This window comes from Rhinolophus sinicus, chromosome 4 (assembly GCF_057876585.1).
Source record: "Rhinolophus sinicus isolate RSI-liver-muscle chromosome 4, RSI-T2T, whole genome shotgun sequence".
Classification (NCBI taxonomy): domain Eukaryota; kingdom Metazoa; phylum Chordata; class Mammalia; order Chiroptera; family Rhinolophidae; genus Rhinolophus; species Rhinolophus sinicus.
Window position 1 is genome coordinate 66956086 of NC_142504.1, and position 27757 is coordinate 66983842.

The 27757-nt window shown below is 40.5% G+C and overlaps 1 protein-coding gene across 4 annotated transcripts in view; it reads right to left on the reverse strand.

Moving 5' to 3' along the window:
* Positions 1-27757, reverse strand: part of RAB31 (RAB31, member RAS oncogene family) — a 121925-nt gene that overhangs the window by 15146 nt on the left and 79022 nt on the right. For all 4 annotated transcript variants that reach the window (XM_019712606.3, XM_074340376.2, XM_074340375.2 and 1 more), the window contains one exon: positions 1585-1694. In XM_019712606.3, the coding sequence (XP_019568165.1) occupies positions 1585-1694 (110 nt within the window). The remainder of the gene's footprint in view (positions 1-1584; positions 1695-27757) is intronic.

Below are 27757 nucleotides of genomic sequence, written 5' to 3' on the forward strand. Positions count from 1 at the left end.
TGAACCAAAACCAGTTAAAAGCAAATCAAATCTGTTCTGGGAAGCAACGGCCCCTCTGACTTTGAGAGCACTGCCAACAATGACCTCAGAGAGATCAAACTATCAGTTTTCCTTCTGGAATTCCCTTCTGGAACTGTCTGGAGCCAAGATATTTGAGAATAACTGCCAACTGGTCAGGAGTTCAATTTTTTCTAAGGTGACTACCCCAGGACTTTGAGTCCCAGCACCTCACTAAACACATACCTCTTGCAAAGTCCCCGATTATACTCTGAAGTTGTCTCAGGACAGTTTTCCAAGACAGCTATCAGCAGGTCACTCTCTGAGGGGACCCATCACTACCAGAGAAGTTATGAAGGTGAAATCTGGCTATCAGCTGGGAAACAGCTTTTGGATAAAGGTTATTCATGGGGAACCAGCATAAAGAAAGGGAAGTATACCATTGTCCAGAAGTGTAGATGAAGAAGGGAGCCAATACCGTCCATTAATTAGGTGATCAGAAATGAGGAAAATCTTTATAAAATCAACTCTCCACCCAATTCCCAATCTTAGGCCATGTGGGACACTACTTTTGTGGGCAATCATTGGGCAAAAGTACTAAAAGTTTCTCATTTCATTTGACTAGAGTCATTTGGTTTAATGGGTGAATTCAATTTTCTATAACTTCTCACTATTTCATTTCTCCTCCCCTCAACATATTAACATATGAGGAGAAGCAGAGTTTGCCATCCCAAAACAGGCCTTTTGGGATATGGATTATTTTAAGCTGGTTATTCTTAAGAAAAGAAAGACTCAGGAAAAACCTTTGACCTTCCCCCTAACTACCTAAAAGAATTTAGATAGAGGACCTGCTCCAGGAGGAAAGTTATCATCATACATAACAATAATTTAACAGGAACTAGTGTGTGATAGACTAAGGGTAGAGGGGTGGGGGAGACAGGGGGGACCTAGCAAGGCCTGTTTGATTAAAGTCCTTTCTGTGTCCCATTGTTAAAGATGGCCAGCAAACATTTATTTACCAAACGTTTGCTTTTCCATCTCCATGTGAATTGCCTTCCTGCCTTTTGAAGGCCCAAACCACAACCACCCCTTCTCCTTGGCTCAAGATGGCATATAAGCCTCAATTGCCAGATCTTTGGGTCCCACATTCTTATCGACCCCCATATACACATCCATAATAAATTTTGTCATTTTCTCCTATTAATGTGTCTCATATCAATTTGATTATTAGTCCAGGCAGAGAATTTAGAAGGGTAAAAGGAAAATTAATTTTTTTGCCCGCACACATAAACTACTATAGAATATATAATTTTCTAATTAAAATAAATTTTATTTTATAACAGAGTTACTTCATTTTGGTTCACAAAACAGAATTGTCAGGTTAAAGCACAGAATTATGGAAATTTAGAATTGGAGGCACAATATAGGTCAGTAGTGACAAGTGTATGCTTGTAGGTTTTATATCCACAGCATCAAACAAATTCACGCAGAGAAAAAGTTCTACTTCAGCGCTCTATAATTTCATCCTTTGACTCTCAGAGACATAAAAATGTAAGCTAAGCTAAAAACACAATTTCAGGTACTTACTGATTCCTTGAAAGAGCTCTTCGATATTAATAGCATTTTTTGCACTTGTTTCAACCACGATGGCCCCTATGGATTCAGCATATTCCTTCGCATCCTTCAAGGGAACCTCCCTGGAAAAGAAGTCAAACCCAGATAGAAATGAATATGAATGCTTATTTGTAAAATATAACTAACCCCAACAGACCAAACAAAAAACTTATCTGGAAATAGTTCCTTTATTTTCCTGTAGAATATCAACTCCATTGCTCAGCAAGCACTGAAAACTTAGTATGGATGTGACTTTTTAAAGTTTTAAACCTGGTCTCTGGCATCATGGAGACAAGATGTGCATAAATAAAATATTGTCCTGGTCCCACAGAAGGAAAGAATTCCGGAACAGTAGGAAAAATCATTATGAGTATGGCAGTATATATTCCAGCTTTCAGAGTTAGGGTTGATTTCAAATATTTTTCCCCATAATAATGAGGAAAAAATATTTTTTTAATTGTGTGTTTGTGTGCGTGTGCAAGTGTGCACACATGTTTCTATAAGACTTTCCATATGTCGTCTTTGACAAATCAGACAAAATATGTGACATGATCTGAAAGTTTGGAAATGAACATGGTTATAGCAAGAATAGCTATGATGCAGTATGACATATTTGGACTTTGACCCTTAAAAGGCTGGTCCTGCAAAGGTTTTAGGACATAAACTCTATTTAAATGAACATTCTAAAAATACATTTATTGATCTACTTTTAATGTAAAGATACTATGGTGGATCCAAAGACTAAAAAGTCAGTTCCTATTCTCCAAAAGTTTATTTATTCAACAAATATTCATTGAGCAGCTATTGTATGCCAGTCTTTTTGTAGGTGCTAGAGAAAACCCTAGTCCTTGCCTTCTGGAATCTACATTTGAGAGCAAAGGCAAACGCATCCACGGTTACTCTAATCCACAACAATGTAACATCTGCAATAAGTAGATAATAAAGGCACTAGTACAGTGCTTCCAGAGTAGAGGGGTAGAAAGCAGTGCATTTTGATCAGTGGAACCCAAGAAGATGCTTTGGAGGGGCTCATCTAAAGTGTGTCCATGCCGGGTAAGGAGAACAGAGGAGAATTGTGATGCAAATTCTCCAAACAGCCTGACAAAGCCCACGGTACAAGAGTGCCTTCATCCCCAGAGAGTATATTAAAAGTCGATTCTGCACCCCAACACTGCCTTGGGTGTAATGGTGGATTTACAAATGAATGATATGGTGTCTGAGAGAGGGTCCAGCAGGAATCGTGGCAGATGGGCAGGAAAGCACCTGGTGGCCAACAGAAAACAGTGACAGGGTCAGCTCCACATTCTAGGAAAACACAGTACACAAAATGAACTAGCGTGGGGCTGTGAGGAGAAGAATCTGGAAGCTCCTCTAATGCTGAGGGCGAGAGAGAACACAACGCTGGACTAGGAGGGCTACAGGAGAAGAAAAACGGGAGGACAGAAAATCACAACTGGGAGGGGGGAATGAAGAGACTTTCTCCATCTCCCCATCTCCTTCCCTTTCTTCTGCCTACTCCAAATTCCTCAGGAATGGTTACAACGGGTTTATAAAAGTACTGGGAAAATTCTACCACAGCATTTAAATTCTTTATGTACCCCAAATTATATAAGAGGAGGACTTTTCAGGTACTAACTGGAAAAGAGCCTAACTAGAGCCTCCCATATTAAAGACAGCTGGCCCAGGATTCCATGCCAGAGGAGAGTCCTAAACCATGTCAGCGGGAATCTGTACTTCACAGTCTCTCTTACCAAAGACATACTAGGAAAAAGTATGCTCTTGAATTTACTCTCTTTATTGTTTCTAACAGATAAGCCCTAGGCCTCTCACAGGTATTAAAAAAAAAAAAAAAAATTTCAACTTTTTTGGTGGTGATTAATTTTATACTTGAAACATTCCAGAAAAGGGCTTTTCTTTGTTCAGTTTGGCATGCTACCGCATTTTAAAAAATTTTTTCGTGGCAGTCTTTGTCAAACTACAAATAGAAGGGTGGGGGCACATCTGGTAATCAAGGAAGCTTCAGAGATCCCTCAAGTGAGAGAAGGTTACATATACAGTTGAACGCTTCCTTAGATCCCCTCTCATCAATTCCATTGTGGGACAAAGAGGAGTAGAATAGGTTTTGCCAGGATTAAGGTGAGAACAAAGTCACAACACAACACAAAATATCCATGCTGAGAATAACAGTAAACTAGGATGGGCTAATTATCTCAGTCTACAATTCTAGGCCTTGAAATGGAGAGATAAGAAAAATGTGTCCTCAGACTTCTCGTTAGATAAATGACTTGCTCAAGATGACAGAGCAAATTGGGGTGGAGGCAGGGTTGAACCCAAGGCCTTGGCTCTGCCTAGTTTGCTTCCATCAGGCCTTGACAACACAGCCACCCAGCTGGCACCCACACTCTAGAGGCTATTCTTTCAATCTTTATAGACAAAGAATATATGGGTTCAAAATATCCTCAAACTGTAGTCAGGGGTAGAGGATGGGGAGGGGCATATCCCACCTTCCTGAAGAACAGTTCTTACTCTAAGGGTCTGGAGGGCCAGTGAAAATGTCTCTGATATGAACTGAGATTAGAAGGACCAACCACTGTGGTTTGCCAAAATACATTTCCACTGCTATGGTATAATAAGAAATATGTATTTGGTTTTGGTCCCTGGTTCTTCGGACAGAGCTCCTAAAACCCATGGAGTTTCCTGAGTAATAAGTGTGTCATCAAGAGTCCCATTAGACCACACCTGAGTTTCTGATAAGGAGGGACCCCTAGATAGCTTCAGGACGGGGGCTGGTCCCCTAAGGAACCAACCACAGGATTAGAGGGCTGGAATTTTATAAACACTCCTGAACACAGGCTGAGAGCTTCAGGTTGGTGAACACATGGAGGTGCTGGGAGGGCAGCCTGCACACAGAGGGCATGGAAGCCCCACACCCGTCCACATACCTTGCTATATGCATCTCTCCCGTCTGGCTGGCCCTGAGTTGTACCCTTTACAGAAAAACTGTAATCATAAGACTAGTGATTTCCTGAGTTCTGTGAGTCTATTCTAGTGAATTAAACCGGAGGGGGTGAGGGGTTATGAGAACCCTCAAATTTGTAGACTGTAGGGCAGAAGTGAGGGCAACTTGGGAATACTCGAGACTTGCAGCTGTCATCTGAAGTAGGGGAACAGTTTTGTGGGACTGAGTCCTTAATTTGTGGGGTCTGTGTTAATTCAGGGTAGTTGGCGTTGGAATTTAATTGAATTGCAGGACACCCTATTGGTATCAGAAAATTGCTGTTGGAATGAATGGTGCAACTACAATCTGAAAAAAGAGCCTTAGAAAGATAGGAATATACTTCCTCAGGGCCTCTTGCAAACATGTAAAATAGGGACCTGGGAAGTCCTCGGGCTGCACTGCAAGAAAGTCCCGCTGTACAGACCTGTGAGGCTAGAAGGCTGCCATCACTGGCCTCTGTAATGATGATTGCATGAGACTATGGCATCTAATGACTTTCGTTCATTTTTTTCAACAACTATTTATCAAGTGCCTGCCGTAAGCAGTGCCCTAGGCATTGAAACTTGCCAAGGTATAAACACACAGTCAATTTTGATGGGAAAGACTATTTTTAGACTTTCTAGACTAAACTATGTACAGAAAGTCAGGACTCCCAGAAATCACCCATAAGAGTTATTGTGACCTAGCCAGGAACCGTAGACTTGGGTTTAATCTCTCTCCTCCCCCCTTCACCCAGTCCCCTATGCTCCTCCAACCGCTGTTCCTTCACCCTCTCAGGAGCTGATCATATTCTGTCTGACCCTTAAATGTCAGCTTTACCCAGGGTTTCTTTCTTGACTATCTGAAGTTCTACCCCCACCTCAAGCAGCGGGAACTGGCCAGCTACAGGGAGGTCAAGTGGTCAGGATGGAAGAGGGAATTCAGGGCCGGGGCTGGATTCCCTCTGGAGCCAATGGGAGACACAAAGGGCAGGAGAAGTGGGGAAAGCTGGAGACCACAGGAGAGGCGACAGTCCCCTTACCAGGGAGACACTGCCTTCAAGGGACCAGATAAGAGACCAGAGTCAGGGTCAGAGTGAAGAGCTGAGTGATGGGGAGTGAAAGCAATGCTGGTCAGGATCAGGGAGGTGTGACTGCCTCTAACAGTGGATGCTGTGAAGGAAGGCATTTTATGGACTCACTTGTACATGACATGTGGTTACAGGCTCAGAGGGCCAGAGAGGCTACCTTTTCTCTTCTATATCTAGACACATCTCCCTGTTGAGCTAGCTGATTGCTGGTCATCACTACTTGAAGAGTAAATGGGCTTCACAAATGTAATTTGTCATACCCTGTTAACTGCCTTTCACCACAAATCATCCACTCCTCCCATAAACCTGCTACTTCCCAAGCCAGAAACCATACAGCCACGTAATCTTCTCCTCTCTCACCCCTCAACTCTAAGTAAGGAAGCTTCATCTCCCTGGCAGCCTCCCCTCCACCAGCCCTGCCTGCACCTGAGTTCAGGCCCTCCTCATTTTTTACAGATTTCTGCAGTTTCCTTGTTGTGTACTGATGTAATATGATTTAAAATCCACTTGTTTATGATTTAAGTGAAGTTTTTTTAATCCACGTGTTTATGACCAAAAAAAAAAGGTTGCTTTGATATAAGAATGAAGTAAGTCATGTCAGGATGTCATCATTCTGCATCTGTTGTCACTGATAAGCAGTCAGCAGCCAGCTGCTGAGGGGCCTCTTCTTATCAATAGGAACATGTGGAGAAGCAACTCTGGCAAGGGGACATTTAGACTCTAAGTATCAAGAGTTTGTGAGGACTATTTGAGATGGGGCATTCACTCCTATCTTGGTGAGGTGATAGCACAGTGGCCCCAGGAAAGAGATCAGCCCACCTACCAACACTGGCAGCTTCATTCCCTAGCAACGTACCCTAGCAACAGAGGACTTTTGCTATTGGCACTGGAAATCTGGAAACTAGTCAGTTGGTCTGGACTCTTCCCAAGTGCCTCCTCATATAAAAAAGGTAACACAGAAGAAAAGGTAGGAATGGCGGCAGCGAGGCGGACTTTTTGAGTTCTCCTCCGGATCTTATCACAAATGGAACATCTATAACCCATCAAGGGACTCTCTGCTCATCACGCAGAACAGAACAGCTAAGAGACTCGTGCAAGGATTACTTGAGGGTGGGCAAATTGGCCAGCAGGGGAAGAGGAAAAGGAGCGGAGTGTAGACGCAGCCGCATCCGTGGCTGTGGAGACACGGTCAGTATATGCGGCTGTGGAGACGCAGCCAGCATCCGTGGCTACAGAGACGCAGGGGATCCCAGGATGGAACAGAGAACACAAAAGCCAGGAGGTGGGCTCTTTCCCTGCGTCCCAAAGCTGCTCTCTCCTGGCGAAGGGGCAGCATATCCAGCATTTGAGGCAGTAAACTCAACTGAGACCTCCAGCTGGGCCCTAGGTCGGACAAAGAACACAAACTCCATACCTGAGCCCCTCCCCCCACTCTCCCAATCCTACCTCCGCCCTTTCAGAGATTTAAACTGGCCCCTGAACTGAGGAGTAGTGTCAGATTACAGAGGAGCCATAGTGCTCAGTTTCTGGGAAGATCTGTGTGCAGCTCTGACCCAGGGAAGAAGCTGGGAAGAGTGTGATTTTTGCTGGGCTGGGAGAGAAGAGAATCCTCCACCCCCAGCCACCACCTTTTCTGGCCTTCCTAGGGCAGGGCAATTACAACTGCGGAGACAAACCCAGGGGTCAGCAGCAGGTGGAAGAGGCAGCTCTGAGCTTTCAGCAGCTCAGAAATCTTGTGCCCTGCACACATACACACACACACACACACACACACACACACACACACCGAAGAAGTGCCCTAAGAGTCAGGAGAACTGGGCACAGGGCTGGTGGTGCTACTCAGTGCGCATATGTGCAGGCAAGAGCAGAAACTGCACTGACTTTGTAGAAACTACCATCCAGACCCCTCAGCCCCACTCATCTAAATCTGCAGTCCCAAGGTCACTCTGGGCACCAGGACACCGGCTCTGCCTGCACAATACGCAGTGGACTCTTTGGTATAGCAGAGGACAACCTGGAGATTACTTGGTGGGCTTAAGCCAGGACTGGCACTGCTTTGTTTTGTTTTGTTTTTATATCTTTGATATCTTAGCCTGTGTTGAGTGTGGGTTATGGGTTGTTTTTACACTTGAATGTATTTGGTTTTTTCTTTGTTGTCATTGTTGTTGTTGTGCTTGGTGATTGGCTTTGTTCTGAAATTGCCCTACGCCAGGGCCCAGCTTAAGAGGCACAAGATCCAACACACCCAGAGGCAAACTCCAGACCAAACCAGAGTACTACCGGGTTTGACCTACAAGTGACACACCCAGAGGGGATTCTCTATAGACACAAGAGCCCATAGAGGCCAAACCTCATTTAAGTGGTCAACCCTCACGCAGCAGAACATCCTGCTGTGGGCAGAGCCAAGTCTCACAACTAGTCAGCCTAGGAGTCAATCCCACCTACTCACAAGCTAAAGGCAATTAAAGATCAACTTTAACAGGACAATATACACAACACAAGAGTCACCTTTGGAGCACATGCACAGGAGTAGAAGGAAGTGGTGCAAGTCAAATATAACGGACACATACTACATAAGATAACCCAGCAAGAACTAAGAACCCTAGGGTACCTACCTAATACATTGAAGCAAACACAGAGAGTCAGCCAGAATGGGGAAACAAAGAAACATGTCCCAAATAAAAGAACAGAAGAAACCTCCAGAATTGGAACCAAATGAAATAGAGGTAACCAACCTATCAGAGTCAAAGTTCAGAACACTGATGATAAGAATGTTTAAGGAGCTTAGTGATGACATAAAGAAGGACAGAGAAATCATAATGAACAACCAGTGAGAACTAAAGAATACAATAACTGAAATAAAGAACTCACTTGAAGGAATTACCAGCAGGTTAGATGAAGCAGAGGATCGGATCAGTGACTTATAAGACAAGTTAGCAGAGATCACCCAAATGGAACAACAACAACAAAAAATAATAAAAACAATGAAGATGGTTTAAGAGACCTCTGAGATAACATCAAGTGTAACAACATGCGCATTATAGGAATACCAGAAGGTGAAGAGAGAAAGCAAGGGATTGAAAACATATTTGAAGTAATAATGTCTGAAAACTTCCCTAACCTGGTGAAGAAAACTGACATACAAGACCAGGAAGTGCAGAGTTCCAACCAGGATAAACCCAAACAGGTCCACACCAAGACATATTATAGTTAAAATGGCAAAGGTTAAAGACAAAGAGAGAATCCTAAAAGCAGCAAGAGAAAGGCAGAGGGTTACATACAAGGGAACTGCTATAAAACTATCAAATGACTTTTCTACAGAAACATTGCAGGCCAGGAAGGAGGGAGTGGCAGGAGATACTCAAAGTGATAGAAAACAAAGGCCTATAACCTAGATTGCTTTATCCAGCAAGGCTATCATTTAAAATTGAAGGAGAGATAAAGAGCTTCCCAGAAAAGAATAAGCTAAAGGAATTTATTAACACCAAGCCAGCATTGTAAGAAATACTAAAAGGACTTCTGTAAATAGAAGAAAGATGAAAACAATCTAACTACAAATTTAAAAATGGCAATAACTATGTACCTATCAATAATTAATTTAAATGTAAATGGATTAAATGCTCCAATCAAGAGACATAGAGTGGCTGAGTGGATAAGAAAGCAAGACCCTTGTATATGCTGTATACAAGAGACTCACCTCAGATCAAAAGACACACATAGGCTGAAAGTGAAGGGCTGGAGTAAGATATTCCATGCAAATGGAAATGAGAAAAAAGCTGGTGTAACAATACTTATATCTGACAAAATAGACTTTAAAATGAAGAACATATTAAAAGATAAAGATGGGCACTATATAATAATAAAGGGATCGATCCAACAAGAGGACATAACCCTACTAAACATCTATGCACCCAACATAGGAGCACCTAAATATAGAAAACAGATATTGACTGACATAAAGACAGAGATCAACAGTAACACTATCATAGTAGGGGACTTCAACACACCTCTGACAACAAGGGACAGGTCTTCCAGACAGAAAATCAATATGGAAACAACAGCTTTAAATGACACATTGGACCACGTGGATTTAATTGATATTTTCAGAGTATTTCTCCCCAAAGCTGCAGAATACACGTTCTTCTCAAGCGCACATGGAACGTTTTCCAAGACAGACCACATGTTAAGCCACAAAACAAGTCTTGATAAATTTAAGAAAATTGAAATCATACCAATTGTCTTCTCTGACCACAGTGCTATGAAATTAGAAATGAGCTACAGGAAAAAAACTGGAAGACACACCAATTCATGGAGGCTGAAAAACATGTTACCAAATAATGAATGGGTCAACCATGAGATCAAGGAAGAAATCAAAAGATATCTCGAGACAAACGAAAATGAAAACACGACGACCCAAAATCTATGGGATGCAGCGAAAGCAGTCCTTAGAAGGACATTCATAGCATTGCAGGCCTACCTAAAGAAACAAGAAAAATCCCTAATCAACAGTTTATCTTCACACTTAAGGGATCTGGAAAAAGAACAGCAAAATAAGCCCAAAGGGAGTACAAGGAAGGAGATAATAAAGATCAGAGCGGAAATGAATGAAATAGAAACCAGAAAAACAATACAAAAGATCAATGAATCCAAGAGTTGGTTTTTAGAGAAGATAAACAAAATCGACAAACCTTTAGCCAGACTCATTAAAAGAGAGAGAGAGAGGACCCAAATTAAAAAAATCAGCAATGAAAGAGGAGAAGTGACAACAGATACCACAGAAATACAAAAAATTTTAAGAAATTACTATGAGCAACTATATGCCAACATATTTGACAACCAGGAAGAAATGGACAATTTTCTAGAAGCATACAACCTTCCAAGGCTAACTGAAGAAGAAACAGAAAACCTGAATAGACTGATTACCACCAGGGAAATTGAATCAGTAATCAAAAATCTCCCAACAAACAAAAGTCCTGGACCAGATGGCTTTACAGGTGAATTTTACAAAACATTCAAAAAAGAATTATTACCTATTCTCTTCAAGCGCTTCCAAAAAATCCAGAAGGAGGGAAGAAGGCTCCAGAATACTTTTTATGAGGCCACGATCACCCTGATCCCAAAATCAGACAAAGACACCACAAAAAAAGAAAACTACAGGCTGATATCTCTAATGAATATAGATGCAAAAATCCTGAACAAAATATTGGCGAACAGAATTCAGCAATACATTAAAAAGATCATACACCATGATCAAGTGGGATTCATCCCTGGTATGCAAGGGTGGTTCAACATCCACAAATCAATTAATGTGATACACCACATTAACAGAATGAAAAATAAAAATCACATGATCATATCAATAGATGCAGAAAAAGCATTTGACAAAAATCCAGCAGCCATTTATGATAAAAACCCTTAAGAAACTGGGAATAGAGGGATCATATCTCAACATAAAAAAGGCCATATATGATAAACCCACAGCTGACATCATACTCAATGCGGAAAAGCTAAAACCATTCCCCTTAAGATCAGGAACAAAGCAGGGTTGCCCACTTTCTCCACTTCCATTCAACATAGTGATGGAAGTTCTAGCCACAGCAATCAGACAAGAAAAAGAAATAAAAGGCATCCAAATCGGTAAGGAGGAAGTAAAATTGTCATTATATGCAGAGGACATGATACTACATAGAAAGAAGCCTAAAGACTCCACCAAGAAACTATTAGAGCTGATAGATGAATTTAGTAAAGTAGCAGGATACAAAATTAATATTCAGAAAACTGTTGCATTTGTATATACCAATAATAAAATATCAGAAGGAGAAATTAAGAAAACAATCCCATTTATAATTGCTTCAAAGACTATAAAATACCTGGGAATAAATTTAACCAAAGAAGTAAAAGATCTGTACTCAGAAAATTGTAAGACACTGAAGAAAGATATGAAAGAAGATACAAATAGAAGGAAACACATACCATGTTCATGGATAGGAAGAATTAATATAGTTAAAATGTCCATACTGCCTAAGGCAATGTACATATTCAATGCAATTCCTATCAATCTACCAATGACGTTTTTCACAGAAATAGAACATATAATCCTAAAATTTATATGGAACCATAAGAGACCCCGGATAGCCTCAGCAATCTTGAGAAATAAGAACAAAGTGGGAGATATAACGATACCTGACATAAAATTATACTACAAGGCTACAGTAATCAAAACAGCATGGTACTGGCATAAAAACAGACACATAGATCAATGCAACAGAATAGAGAGCCCAGAAATAAATCCATGCCTATATGGCCATTTAATCTACGACAATGGAAGCAAGAATTTACGGTGGGGTAAAGACAGTCTATTCAATAAATGGTGCTGGGAAATCTGGACAGACACATGCAAAAAAAAAAATGAAGCTGGACCACCTCCTTACACCATATACAAAAATAAATTCAAAATGGCTTAAAGACTTAAATGTAAGATCTGAAACAATAAAATTCCTAGAAGAAAATATAGGAAGAAACTTTACAGACATTACCCGGAGTCAGATTTTTACTGATATATCCCCTCACATGAGGGAAGTAAGAGAAAAAATAAACATGTGGGATTACATCAAACTAAAAAGTTTTTTCACAGCAAAGGAAACCAACAGTAAAAGAAAAAGGGATCCTACTGAATGCGAAAAGATATTTGCCGATGATATATCCAATAAGAGGTTAATATCACAAATTTATAAAAAACTCACTCAACTCCAAAAAAACAAACAACCCAATTGAAAAATGGGCAGAGGACATGAAGAGACATTTTTCTAAAAAGGACATACAGATGGCAAACAGACATATGAAAAAATGCTCAACCTCACTAACCATCAGAGAAATGCAAATAAAAACCACAATGAGATACCATCTCACCCAAGTGAAAATGGCTATCATCAATAAATCAACAAACAACAAGTGCTGGCAAGGATGTGGAGAAAGGGGAACCCTTGTGCACTGTTGGTGGGATTGCAGATTGGTGCAGCCACTATGGAAAACAGTATGGAGGTATCTCAAAAATCTGAAAATGGAACTACCTTATGATCCAGCAATTCCACTCCTAGGTATCTATCCGGAGAAATCCAAAACTCTAATTCAAAAAAATGTATGCACTCCTATGTTTACTGCAGCACTATACACAATAGCCAAGACATGGAAACAACCGAAATTCCCATCGGTAGACGACTGGATTAAGAAACTGTGGTACATTTATACAATGGAGTATTACGCAGCCATAAAGAAGAAAGAACTCTTACCATTTGCAACAACATGGATGGATCTAGAGAACATTATGTTAAGTGAAATAAGTCAAACAAAGACAAACACCATATGATCTCACTTGTATGTGGAATCTAAAGAAAAGAATAAGTGAATGAACTAATCAGAAACAGTTCTGGAGACAGGAAAAAGTGAGGGTTGCTAGATGGGGGGGTGGGGATAAGGGGGAAGGTGAGGGGTTTAGAAACAGTCAGTAACCACAAGATTGCTACGGGGTCATGAAAGTTAATTTGGGGAATGTAATCAATAATGTTGTAAAGATTTTGTAGGGCATCTGATGGACTCTTGTCTCATTAGGGAGACCACCTCAGGGAAGATGTAGATGCCTGATCACTGCACTGTACACCTGAAGCTGAAGCTGAACAATAATGAATGTCAACCACAAGTTTGTATGTGTGTGTGTGTGTGTGTGTGTGTGTATGTATATATATGTATGTATATATTTACAAGAAGCGGAGAACAGCATTAGGAATAGAGACAGTGGAAATGTATTGGCTGTGTGAGATGTCAGAGGGATAGTGGATAGGGGGTGGGGGTTGACATAGTGTGAGGGATATAAATGATAAACATCTAACTATTACTTTGTTTTGTGCACCTAAAACTAATAATAATAATAATAAATATAAAAAAAGAAGGTAACATTAAATTTGGACTTTATTCCTTCATCTCCCTTTGCCTGGAACAATAGTGTGATTAATCTGTCATTTGTTTGGAGCATGTTATTTCTTTATTTGGCTTATTAAGAGATATCCTGTATGCTGTTGGCCTATGAAATAATTATAATTCCCTCAGTGAACCTGTGCTAAATAAAGTGCGGGCAAAAACAACTCAGTTTCTGAGCATGACTTCGGCTGCTTCCCCAAAACAAAAATTAAACATGCCTCTAACTGGTCTTCCAGCCTCCTGCTGTCCACTATCCACATGCCCACCACGGGGATCTTTCAAAACTGCAAATCTATCAAGTACTCACGTGAATAGAATTCTTCAGTGTCTTCTGGTTGCCTCAGGATAAAACCCAAACTTTAGCAGGACAAGGCTTCCTGTCTCATTCCTCCCTCATTCATGTCCAAAGCTACAGCCATTCCAAGTGGGCCATTTGGGAACTTGTGCTCATGTCTGCTTCTGGGTCATGCACCTGCTCTTCCGTTAGTCCACTCCTCCCTGTTCACTTCGAGATGTTCCACCATCACCTCCCGGAGAGCTCAGTCTAGCATGCCCTCTCTCCAGGGTAGATGCTCTTCCCCCACTGCCCTTACACTGGTGCATATTTTAGCCTAATACTATCATCCTTGTGAAGCTGTGTGGCTCCCAGAATAGGCTGTGGATTTCTTGATCAGGACCGTGGTTTTTGTTTTAGTGTGCCAGGATCATAACAGTGCCTGGCACCGAGGAGGCAATCAATTAATGTCTGTTGAATGACTGGATGACAAGAATCATCCCAAGCTGCCTTCAGCAGAAAGGAGGACTCAGGTAGGGGAACCACTGTGAGATCTTAAGGGGAAGTGCAGGGGGTGTTGAGAATGTCATCTGGAAAGGTACCAGAGGCAGAGACTCTCCCACCCTTCTAAATGAGCGAGGAGGGAAGCTTAAGGGTACACACAACACGAAAGGGGGAGTCTCCTGATAGACCCAGGCTCTCGTGTTAATCAGCTTGTATTTCAGCGTGGTCCACATATCAGCCTGTTGTGTGTCTAGGACACACAGCCTGAGCTGGCCACAGCACTCAGAGGCTCTCAGCAGGGGAGGGAGGGTCAGGAAACAACATTCCTATGGGCCCCAGATTTTTCAACAGGCTGTGCTGACTAACAAGTGTCCTTGTTTTGTTGTTCATTGGTGGAACCTGGCAACATGGCAGCTGAGTCATTCTAATTCCAGGGCTATTTAATTTTCTCCATGATTCTTCTCCACTGAGGGCAAGGAGAAAAGAGGACAGGTACGCCAAGAAGAGTTCCTGAAGCCCCTCCTGTTAAGAAGAGGAATTAAACCAGCAGGCTAAGGTAGAATAATGCTTTATCCCCGCTAGGGGTTCACTGGGAAGGTTCGGTTCCATAGGCTCCTTCTGAAAGTCAGTGGAAACAAATGACTTCCACTGACCTGTGCTGAACAATTTGTTTTGGCCATGGGTCTTAGTTGAGAATCTTTCACAGATGGCCTAGTAAGTAGCTGATGTGAGAAAGGCAGTTCAAGTGTGCTGCTCCCAGAAGTAAAAGTATTTCCTCCTTTAACAGACAGCCACCTTAACGTCCACTTCTCTCAGGGCTTATTCTACTCATTCTACTAGATGAGGTTAAGTGCTTTACAACAATTTTAAATGTTAGGTAAGTTGATTTTATAAAGTACTCAAACCAATGCCTGGCACATACTAAGTGCTATATCAGTATCTGTTTAATAGATCTTTATAAAGCTGTACAAGCAAGGGTGATGTCATGGCACCATTTTCTTACAAAATGACAAAATAATTGAGGAAATGATACAAATGGAGGAAACAAGTAAATAGGATACTCAACTTACTTCACAGTCTAAAGACCTTTTATAAGTTTATCTGACTCAACCCATGGCCCAGGAAGGCTCCCAGTCCAGTCATTACTATTCCATGGAAGAATTAGGGAACACAAACTGTATCAGCCAACTTGTTAAATATATTATTTTCTATAAATTACCCCAAAAGTAAAATTACATCATATTTTAAAGTCCTTTCTCCATCAGAAAAACCTGACATTAATTCTAAGTACTTTTATTTAAAAGTACTAGTGAGCAATTTTTCATTAACCATGAATACTTCTTGTTCTCTGAAATTCTTGTGCATGTTCTCTGCCACTTTACTTGGTTTGTTTGGATTTATTCATATTTATTTGCAAGTGCTCTTTGCATATTAAAGAATCTAGCCCTTTCTAATATATTTTCCACATTTCTTTCAGCTTATCATTTGATTTAGACCTTGTTTGTGGCATTTTTGCCACACAAAAGTTTTTACATAGTCAAACTTATTGATCATTTTCCTCTTTGGCTTCTGAGTTTTGTATCATGATTAAACAATTCATTGCAATTCCAAGATTATTTTTTAAATTCACCTGCTTTCTCTAACTTCTATAGATTTATTTTATATTTAAGTCCTTGTTTCATTTTGAATCTATTTTTCCCTATAACTAGCTAATTACCCCGAAATGATTTATTGAATTATTCCTTTTATACACTATTTTAAGGATCACCGTTATCATATACTAAATCTGCCTATATATTTCACCCTATTTCTTGATTCTCTACTTTGTTCATTGATTTTCTGTCTAGTTCTGTGACAATGCTATATTGTTTTATTACTAAATCATTAAAATATGTTTCTATATCTGCTGTTATTAGTCCCTCCAATACAAGCTATTTTTGCCTGTTTTGTTTTTCTAGATGAATTTTAGGATCATTTTGTAGAACCCCCTTTAAAATGTTATTTTGGTAATTTGACTGGAATCTCATTGAATTCATGGTTTAATTTAGAGCAAACTAACATTTTTACAGTACTGAATTTTCATATCCAAGGAATAAGTACACATTTTCATTTATTTAAGTCTTCTTTTACGACCTAGCATAGAGTTATAAATTTTTATCTACATATGTCTTGCTCATTTCTTGCTAAATTCATTCCTTGGATTTTAAATCAAAAATTTTTAAATGATACATACATCAAAAAAAGTTGAATACTAGGAATTTAAATTTGTATTGCTATTATAAAGAGGGTTTTAACATCTACTTGATTTTTAAATTGTTTATTATTTGTATATAGGTGAAAAATAGTTATTCAGTAGAAAATCTTGGTTTTCCTAATCCTGCCTGCAATTAAGAAATTCACATGAAAATGAGGATCACATTTTTCATGTGTCAGATTGGCCAAGATGAAAAGGTTTAATATCTGCAGTCTTGGAATGTGGAGAGAGAAGAATGCTCGTATAATGCTAGTAGGATAACCGTGTGATTCCAAACAGGTCATGGTTAACAACCTGCAGAACAACCACATGTAAGAAGTTGTCAGGTGTCTTAGGATAGATGCACAAAAGCCCTCATTTTCCCAGAAAATTAAAAACATAAGTTAAAAAAACGAAAAACTTTGATGCTAAAAACAAAGAGACAAAATGAGGACAATCATCCAAGATTCCTGCACTCCTCTCTGACACATAACAATTATTACTAAGCCTTCTCCAGACATTTTCGGAGGACACCCATGAATCTTTTAGGACATCATTCTCAGGTATGTTCTACAGACATCTATCCCAGTGATTATTTGCAGCTTGTTAAAAATGAAGGTCCCTGTGCTCTAGACCAGGGGTGTTCAAACTGCGGCCCACGGGCCAACTGCGGACCGCAATCCATTTTTAATTAGCCCGCAGCAAATTCCAAAAATATATTTAGTTTACTTAAATAAACCAGGTGAGGCAATATGTACTTCACCTCGAGTGAGTGGCCCGGCTGTTTGTGTATTTTACCGCATATGGCCCTTGGTAAAAAACGTTGAAAAAAGTTTGGACACCCTTGCTCTAGACCTACTGAACCAGAATATCTATTGGGCAAGCCCCAGAAATACACATTTTAGCAACTTCCCAACAGCTTCATTCTATAGCTTGAGAATAACTCTTTTAGGGGATGGTCTGTAAAATATTGAGCTTGGCATTTTATCTGTCTATTCATAATCTGAATAGAGTTTGGAGATATGTATAAAGATGACTGACTATACCTAGGACATAATGAAATATACAGTCATGTTCTATATAACAACGGTTCAGTCAACAATGGACAACATATATGGTCGTCCCATAAGATTACATATATGGTCGTCCCATAAGATTACAATGGAGCTGAAAATTTCCTATCACCTAGTGATGTCACAACTGTTGTAACATCAGTGCAAAAACCAACAAGGCTGTGGATGAGATGGCGAACCGCTTTAACCTGGGTGTGGATGATGGTGACATGGAGGAACTCCTGGAGGTGGCTCCTGGGGAACAGACTGAGGAGTTGTTGGAACTGGCACAGGAATGCATAGCTGAAGAAGAGGCAAGAGCAAAGGAAACTGCAGGAGAAGAAAAAGAATAAAATCCCCAAGAAAATTCACAGTGAAAGGCTTAGCAGAAGTCTTTGCAGACCTCAATAAGCTCCTTAAAAAGTTGAAAACATGGACCCCCAACATGGAAAGGTTTTCATTAATAGAGAGGAATGTTCATGGTGCATTATCTGCTTACAGGTAAATCTATGACAGAAAAAAGAAACAAGCCAGACAAACCACCATGGACGTATTTCTAAAAAGAGTGACACCTCCTCAGGTAATATTGCAGGTAATATCCTCAGGGGATATTCCAGAAAGCACTGGTATTATCTGAGATGGCAGCTCCTTGCCGTGTCATTGCCCCTGAAGACCTTCCAGTGGGTCAAGATGTGGAGGTGATCTTGACCCTGTGTAGGCCGATGTGTGTGTGTGTGTCTTAGTTCTTAACAAAAAAAATTTTTTTAATGAAACAAAAATCAATGAATAATTTAAAAAATAAAAAAGCTAACAGAATAGGAATATACAGAAAGAAAATGTTTGTATAGCTATATAATATGTTGGTATTTTAACCAAAGTGTTATTACAAAAGAATTAAAAAGTTTAAACTTTTTTTTAAGTTTATAAAGTAATAAAGTTACAGTAACCTAAGATTAATTTATTATTCAAGAAAGAAAAACGTTTTTAAATAAATTTAGTGTAGCCTCAATATAGCGTTTATAAAGTCTCTAGAAGTGCACAGTAATGTCCTGGGCCTCCACATTCACTCACTCACTCACCAGAGCAACTTCATTCATGGTAAGTGCCCAATAGAGTTATACCATTTTTTAATCTTTTATACCATATTTTTACTGTAACTTTTCTATGTTTACATACACAAATACTTACCATTGTGTTACAATTGCCTACAGTATTCAGTACAGTAACATGCTATACAGGCTTGTAGTCTAGAAGCAATAGGCTGTACCACAGAGCCTAGGTGAGTAGTAGGCCATATCAGGTCTAGGCGATCCCTCCACGATGTTCACACAGGGACAAAATTGCCTATCAACACATTTGTCAGAACATACCTCCATAGTTAAGCAATGCATAACTCTACACTTCTCAGGCACCATTTTACAAGTCATAAAATATAAGAATAGTGGCCTCATGAACTCTTCCCAGAAGAAATCTTCTAGTGGTTCAGGTAGGTTCTAGCAGGTATATTATATTTCCAAAACATCATACAACAATAACGAAGCATTTTATACTCTCCCAAGTTCCTGGAATGTAACAGTTAACATGAAATGTTTACTCTATATTTTTACTCTCTGCTCTAGCCATAGCCCCCTTCCAAGGTCAAGCTTAAACAACCAATCAAATGATCAGTGAGTAAGTAGCAAGCCAACAGTGAGAAGGAGACGGCTGTTAAATGTCTGGTGGAATTATTTTTTGTCAAAACCATCCCACATGTTTAAGGTATTCTAGCCAAAAGCAATGGAAATCATTCACAACATTCCATCAAAATCCAGCAAAGGAAGGCTGCAGGCTGTTTGCAAAGGCTGAGGTGTGCCATGAAGCACTCTGTCTTCCCTACTCCCTTAAGCAGCCACTGAAATGAATAATCAGGGCTTGTTGTGCCCCCATTAGCTCATATTTTCTCTAACTATCCAAGATATTTGTGTAACACACAGATGAGGCAACCATTTTAGCAATAATTAAAGCAGCAAAATCTCTGTTTAAAATGCTAGTTCTTTTAGATACTCAGACTGGTTTGCCTGTGAGGTGGAACTAAAATTAAAATGAACTTTTTTTTAATGAATAATTACCACCTTTGCAATTAATATCTGATTGGACAATAATACTTTACAATGACCTAAGCACTTACAGTTAAGGCACTTGACATGTGTACCCTGGGAAGAATTTCTGCTCCCATGGGGCCTTGCCTGCTTATTAATGTGTGTCCATAACTGCTTTTCACCTGCAGCCAAATTCCTAGTGTCAAGTTCTAACAAGCAGTGTCAGGTTCTCGCCACAGACTTAAATGGATTGTTTCGCATGAAAAATGTCAGAATTTGAATCTAATGAGGACTGTACAGAAAACATAGGTTCTCTAGGGGGACCTGGCCAGTCTTTTGCCTCTTAACACCCCCTTTTCAGACAGAAATTTAGGCTAGTCCTGAAGAGGCCAGAGAGAACCACTGGAAAGCATCATTAGCTCCAAATCCTCTGAGTAGAATCAAATCAGCTTCCATTTTGCCCTGGTCATTCAGAAATTCTCTCCCTCATGGATCCTTTTCGCACTTCTTACCAGAGGCAATATAGCATGATGGTCAAGGACAGCAGGTCTGGGACAGAATATCTGGGTTTAAAGCTGGGACCTACACCCTCTTAGCTACAGGACCTAGGACAAGCTCCTTAACCTCTGTGCCTCAGTTTCCTTATCAATAAGATAGAATGATTGTAACTTTTTCACAGGATGGTGAAGGTTAACATACACTACTTATAATAGTATCTGGCACATAGGAAGCATTCAATTCAGGTTGGCAATGAGGATAATGATTGATGATGATTAACTTGCTTTCAGTTGATTACCTACGTCAACAGTACATAAATATAAGTAAATATTGTGGCATTTGGAAATAATCACTGAGATAGTTGTAATCCTTAACAGAAATTAACATTTTGAAATTCTGAAATTTTGGGTGTCATGTAAAGTGAAAGGGAAAAGATTATTGTATCTTATAAGAAAATTTCCAGGAACACAGAAGCTTACCACGCCCCGTGACTCAGGCGGTTGGAGCTCCGTGCTCCTAACGCCGAAGGGCAGGTTCCATTCCACATGGGCCAGTGGGCTATCAACCAAAAGGTTGACGATTCGATTCCTCGACTCCCGCAAGGGATGATGGGCTCCGCCCCCGCAACTAAGATTGAACACGGCACCTTGAGCTGAGCTGCCGCTGAGCTCCCGGATGGCTCAGTTGGTTGGAGTGCGTCCTCTCAACCACAAGGTTCCCAGTTGGACTCCTGGAAGGAATGGTGGGCTGCGCCCCCTGCAACTAGCAATGGCAACTGGACCTGGAGCTGAGCTGCGCCCTCCACAACTAAGACTGAAAGGACAACAACTTGAAGCTGAACGGCACCCTCCACAACTAAGATTGAAAGGACAACAACTTGATTTGGAAAAAGTCCTAGAAGTACAAACTGTTCCCCAATAAAGTCCTGTTCCCCTTCCCCAATAAAATCTTTTTTTAAAAAAAGTTTAAAACAAACAGACAAACAAAAAGCTTACCACTTAGCTCAGTCATACATTAGTTGATGACTTTTTAAAACATCCCCCCCACACACTATTGAAAGTTAGAATGAGCCACGTGCTTCTTGATTAGAGTCAGAGGCATCAATATTAACTTATGCTTATCTTAATCTACCTACAGATGCATAGATAAAGAAATAATTACATATATGTGTGTATGCTCGAGTTAGCACACATAAATATATTTTTCACCTGTTTACTGAAAGGACCTAGACCCAATGACACCCCAGCAGCAACAAGCACACCCAGCCCAGATCTTGGGTTTCTAAATGCCATTCTCCAGTGAAAGGGCTAGTTGGAGACATGGCTGATTCTAGGGCTGCAGCTTAAAATATATAAGATGAGCCTGCAACATATTGTTGTACCAAACAGTAAGGAAGTGCTCAAAAACCAAAATGATAGGAATATGTTATAGGGACACAGGAACCAACAGAAAGAGATCCCAAAACTGGAATAATTTGAGGAACAAATTAAATAACACAGTATTGCATTATAACCCAAAGTATAAAATAAATATCCATGAGTCCATACTGATATAAACAAACGATTGAATAAATAAATTAAGGGAAGAAAGGAGACAAATTCACCTGCAAAATTCCAAATAATTTACGTAGATACTTCTCCCTGAAGGAGGTGGAGCTGTGCATAGAGACTTCCTTCCAAGGACTACAATAAGGAAAGAGAGTGAGGGGGTAACTTTACAGTTACCTCAACCAGGTGATCAAAGTCAATCTTTGATACATTTAAATATAAATACGATAAAGTAATAAAAATAGCACTTTATCTCTGTGGTCTTCCTCCCAAAAATGCATAGCCCCAGTCTAGTCACGAGAAACACATCAGACAAACCTTAACTGAGAGATACTCCCCAAAGTATCTGACTTGTACTCCTTAAAACTGTGAAGGTCATCAAACACAAAGGAAGTCTGAGAAACTGCCACAGCCCAGAGGAGCCTAAATAGACATGACAACAACATACAATATGATATTCTAGATGGGATCCTAGAACAAAAAAGGGGAGGAGGACTAATGAAATCTGAGTAAAGTATGAACTTTACTTACTAATAAAGTATCGATATTGTCTCCTTAATTGTGACAAAGGTACCACAGTAATATAGGATGTTAACATAGGGGAACCTGGGTGTGGGGTATATGGGAACTCTCTGTACTATTCTTGCAACTTTTCTGTAAATATAAAACTATTCTAAAATAAGTTTATTTAAATATTTTTTTTAAATGAGTCATAAAAATAAACACCCACCACACAGCTTCACCACATGTAGATACCGGCCTGACACTCCCCTAATCTCTACCGGCCGCAGCACACACATCCACCTCCACACCATACGTCCTCATGAATCTTCTCTGGGGCCAACAAATACTGGTTAAAGAGATTCCAGTCCATATCGTAAGTCCAGGCCATTAATCAAGACTTATGGTAAAGTTGTAATCATTGATTCAGGGTAGTATTGGTATTAAGGATGGATACGTAGGCCAATGGAACAGAACAGAGTCCTAGAAATAGGCCTGTGCACATGTGACACAGGGTACATGACTGAGATGGTATGGAACATCGTTGGGAAAAGAATGCACTTTGTAGCCAACACTGCTGAGACAAATGGATATCTACATAGGAAAAATTAGTCAGCATATATAATAATCAATTCCAAGTGATTTAAAGACAGATAGGAAAAATGAAACTGTCAAGTTTTTAAAGATTATCAAGATAGGGAAATATCTTTATTACCTTGAGGGTGTGGGAAGATTTCTTAAATAAGACTCATCCTTCTCCCCTCTCCTCCACCCCAAGAACTGAATAAAGGAAAAAATTAACAAATTCTATTACATAGAAAGTAAGGACTGTGGGTAATGAAAAGACAATACAAAGAAAGTGAAAAGATGAGACGTAAATTTGAAGAAGATATTTCAACACATACATATGATAAAGGAATAGCATCAAATATATATATAAATCCTATGAATAAACAAGACAAACTCAGTAGAAAAAGTGGCAAAGACTTGAACAGACTCTTCATATAAGAGGAAACTTGCTTGAATGGCCAATAAATATATAAAAAAGATGCCAACTTCACTGGTAACTGGGAAATTGCAAACTGAAATGACTATCAGCTATCACTCCACACCCTAACATCTTACAGTACAAGACTTGGTGAAACAGGAAGCCTCATGCAGCACTGGTATCCACTTGGAAAACACTGGCATTACCTAGTAAAACTGAGCATGTGAATACCCTGTGACTCAGAAATGCTTACACATGGCACTATGAGATGCATGAGAATGTTCAAGAAGCAACGTTCATAATTACACCAAACCAGAAATAACTCAAATATCCATCAACAGTAAGATGGATAGATAAACTATGCTGCACTCATAAAACAGAACAGTATACAGCCATGAAAATGTACCAACTACAGCTAACATTCATTATGATGAACCTCCCAGGCATGTGGAATGCAAGAGACAAGTCATCATAGAATATATACAGGGTTATTCCATTTATATAAACTTCAAAAACAGGCAAACCTAAATCTATCACTTAGGAATACAAACATGAATAGTAAAGTATACAGAAAACAAAATGATTGTCACAAGTCAAAATAGTGGTTAATTCTGGATAGAAAGAAGGGGACACAACTAGGGAGGGAGGCTCACTCAGTTACATAGCTGTTCATCTTGTTCTTTAAAATTCCTGTTATTCTTTAAAATACATATAAATGTTTTACAGAGTCTTCATTAAGAATACTTCAGGACTGAGAAAGAGAGAGAGATTCCAGATGCTCTTGCTTGGCTCTTTGGGAGCTCAGTCTTCAGTTCCTAGCCTCTGGCTGGACACTGGTGAGCGGATGCAGGCTCAGCCACAAACACAGCATTGGGAGAAGGTAGGAACACTGACGGTGCAGCTCAGAGCACAGAACAAAGATTTTAATAGTGCACCCTCTACTCCGCCTCTTCATCTCACGTAAAGAAAATGCTGTGTGCATTTTAACACTGCCCATGATATTTCCAGACCTTTTAGTGGCTTTTGATGTTCATTGTCTTTTGTGCTTTTAGTATTTGGAATAAGTTGGATTTTAATTATCTAGCATCTCAAGTTCTCTTATTTGGCTTGTATAATTTTAAAGAAACTCATACCCATTTTTGGACCATTATTAAGACTAGAATGAGTTTTGGAGTCACATGTAAGAAATGAAAGCAATTTATGCATTCTTAGTAAAAAACATTTATTTCAAAATATATTTTTAATCTACCAAAGACCTCAACTTTATCCAAAGTTGAAACCACAGATGCCTGGTGATTTCTCACTTGATTAGTGTGTACTTCAGGAAGCTGCAGAAGGGGCACTTAGGCTGCAAAGTCCCGCTCCCACCCCAGTTTCCAGCTCTAGATTGCACAGGATACTGTATGAATCCTTTACTTGCTCAAGACTCTAAAATCCTTCCACAGCCTCCCTTGAGGTTGGCAAGTAGGTTTCATCTCTTTAACTGGTGGTGACTACGTGGGTATTGTGTTAAGAAGGAGCCTGAGGCCACAATAGACTCAGGAGAAGACAGTGTCATGACTGATGGGCAATGGGGCCATGGGTATGAGAGACGCGGAAGCAGGAGGCAGGAGCATTGAGTGTTTGCCATCCTGGCCCAACACATCAAGTCCAAACCACTCTGCATACTTTTAAGCCATTCATAAACTATCCCCTTACTATCCATTTATCTTTCCCCCCATTCTCCAGGCAAGGCATCTGGTAGATAGTCTAGATGTCCCCTCCCCGGTTACACATGTCAAACTCTCCTCCCATCTCCATGCCTTTGTCCGTTATCTCCCCTTTCTGGAATTTCCTCCTACTGGACTCATCCTGAACAGCCCAGCTTGTGACACATTTCATCCATGAGCCTTTCCAAATCACTCTAGTTGACTAGTTTCCCCTTCCTGAAGTCCTTTGTACTTTCTGCACCATGACTTTTAGAACTCTCTTAAATATAGTATTGTATTATTCATTAGATATTTTCCTCCCCTGGGTACTACTCTTGGCTCCCCAAGCTCAAAGGAAAATACTTTCTTCCCTTTTCTTGTACTTTCCATAGTACTTTCTGCACACAAAAGAACTACCAAAGATTACTCGCTAATTGAATGACTAAAAACTGATAGGACCAATTTCCTTCCTCCTGTCCCACCCTAGTTTCACCTCTATCCCCAGATGCTCCCATCCCTGGAGTGCAACCTCTACTCCAGGAAAAAATTATTGACTCACCAGCAGCAGCCCTACCAATCTCTCTCGCTGTTTCTCTAGAGAAAGCACAAGTGTTGATACAAAGTCATGATCTTAGGGACCATGAGTCCATTCCTCAGAAGAGGTCAGAGGACACACATCATCCCTAGTGATCTCCTGGGGTTGTGTTTATGGGAGATGGGAGAACACTTGGGCAGAGAGGGTCAGTGATAGAAGAGCTGCCCCCAGGTGTTTACCCACCACCTCTGAGTAGAAGGTTCCCCCACTCTCAAACCCCTAATTTCCACTATTACTTTTTTTTAAATTGGTGAACATTGGAGAACAGTGTGATTCTCCAGGGCCTATCAGCTCCAAGTGTTGTCCTTCAATCTAGTTTTGGAAGGCGCAGCTCAGCTCCAAGTCCAGTCACCATTTTCAATCTTTAGTTGCAGGGGGTGCAGCCCACCATCCCATGTGGGAATTGAACGGGCAACCTTATTGAGAGCTTACGCTCTAACCAACTGAACTGTCCGCCACCCCTCCAGAAGCTCAGCGGCAGCTTGTTATCTTCAATCTAGTTGTGGAGGGTGCAGCTCACTGGCCCATGTGGGAATCGAACTGGCAATCCTGCTGTTCAGAGCCCACACTCTAACCAACTGAGACATCCAGCCGCCCCTTCACTATTACTTTTGTTGGGTAATTTCCCACTACTACCATTTGCAAGATAAAATAACTTAAGCCTGAGAGCTTTTCTTCCATCAGCACTTCTACATGATCCCTCCCTCACCCCCACTGATTCATTCACAGCCCTAAAGATGCCAGAAAGGGACAGAATCCCAAGGAAAAGCCAACAGGAGACCCTTGAGCAGGTCAAGTTAGAAGCCATTTGAGGAAGGCCAATGTCCAAATAATCAAGCAAGTCAGGAAGAATTTCTAGTTTGGAGAGATCAAATTACTGCTTCTGGATCCTGAGGAATGATGAGCCACTGTTTCCATTCTCCGTGAGGTCTGAAGGATGAGGGGAGCCCAGGCAGGTGAGGCTTGCAGTCAAAGACCTGCACAGATCCCCAGTTAGATTCCAGGACTTCCTCCTTCTTCCCTACCATAAACTCCTATCACCTAAGGCAATGCTTTTCCAAGTATGGCACATGGACCACTTATAAAAGAATCACCTTTTAAAACGTGTATTTCCTCAGCCTGCCCTTACCTACTGAATCAGAATCTCTGCAGCTGGATCCTGGAATCTAAATTTTTAATAAGTGCCCTATATGATTTTTACATTCGTGGAACTTTTAAAATTACCAAAGCAAGATGACCGTTTGCATTTTTTTCGTTTCAAGACTTCTTTGCCCCAGTTCTTTCACCAGGCCCAAGACAAGGCCATGCAGTCTCTTGCTCAGACTTTCTGAGAAGAAGGTTTCTTTTCTATCTAGACCCCAGGCCAAGTCTGCACTCCTTAGAGCCAATGGAATTATCCCAATGTCCTGCATTACGTGCTCAGAAACTCAGTGACCTGCCACAGACTCATGTTAGCTTTGCCTGCCATCTGCGTTAGGCAAATCGCACCATTACTCTCTCTGCTCTGAGCTGTACGTGCTCTTCAAGTCAGCTACTACTCCAGCTCCTACATCATCACTTCAGTTGAGGTTCTCTCATTTTCCTTCAACCGTGTACATCCCTAAAATGTCCCCAACTCTGCAATTCCTACATCAGCATCAGCAGATGGTAGGGAGAAGGGGGTAGCCCCATTTCCCAGGCCTCATGAGGAATGGCACACTCTCTTCCCTGGGAGCTGTTACCAGAGCTTCTCTCCGAGGCATATCTTCAATGGGGAGGAAGATGAGCCATGGGAAAGTTGGGAAGTGACATCCCCTGAGCACCTACTGTGTGCAAGCTCAGCCCTCTCACATACAGTATCACAAATTTCACTTTGCTTCCTCCCCTCAGATTCAGAGACTATACATGATCCCAATGTCACAATAATTTGGGCACCGGGAAATTTTGTCTCAAATTCTTCAAGACATTCAGGAAAATCTCACAAAGATCAGGAGCCTAAAAACAAACAAACGAGAAAAAAAACCTACACTAGAAGTCCTGAATTCACTGGACCAGAGGAAGGCCTTTCACTCTAAGTAGTGTGGCCAGACCTTTATATCATCTTCTGGAACATGCGTGAATATGAGACACACTGACTTGATGAGGAATCTCCTCTATGAAGCACTTCT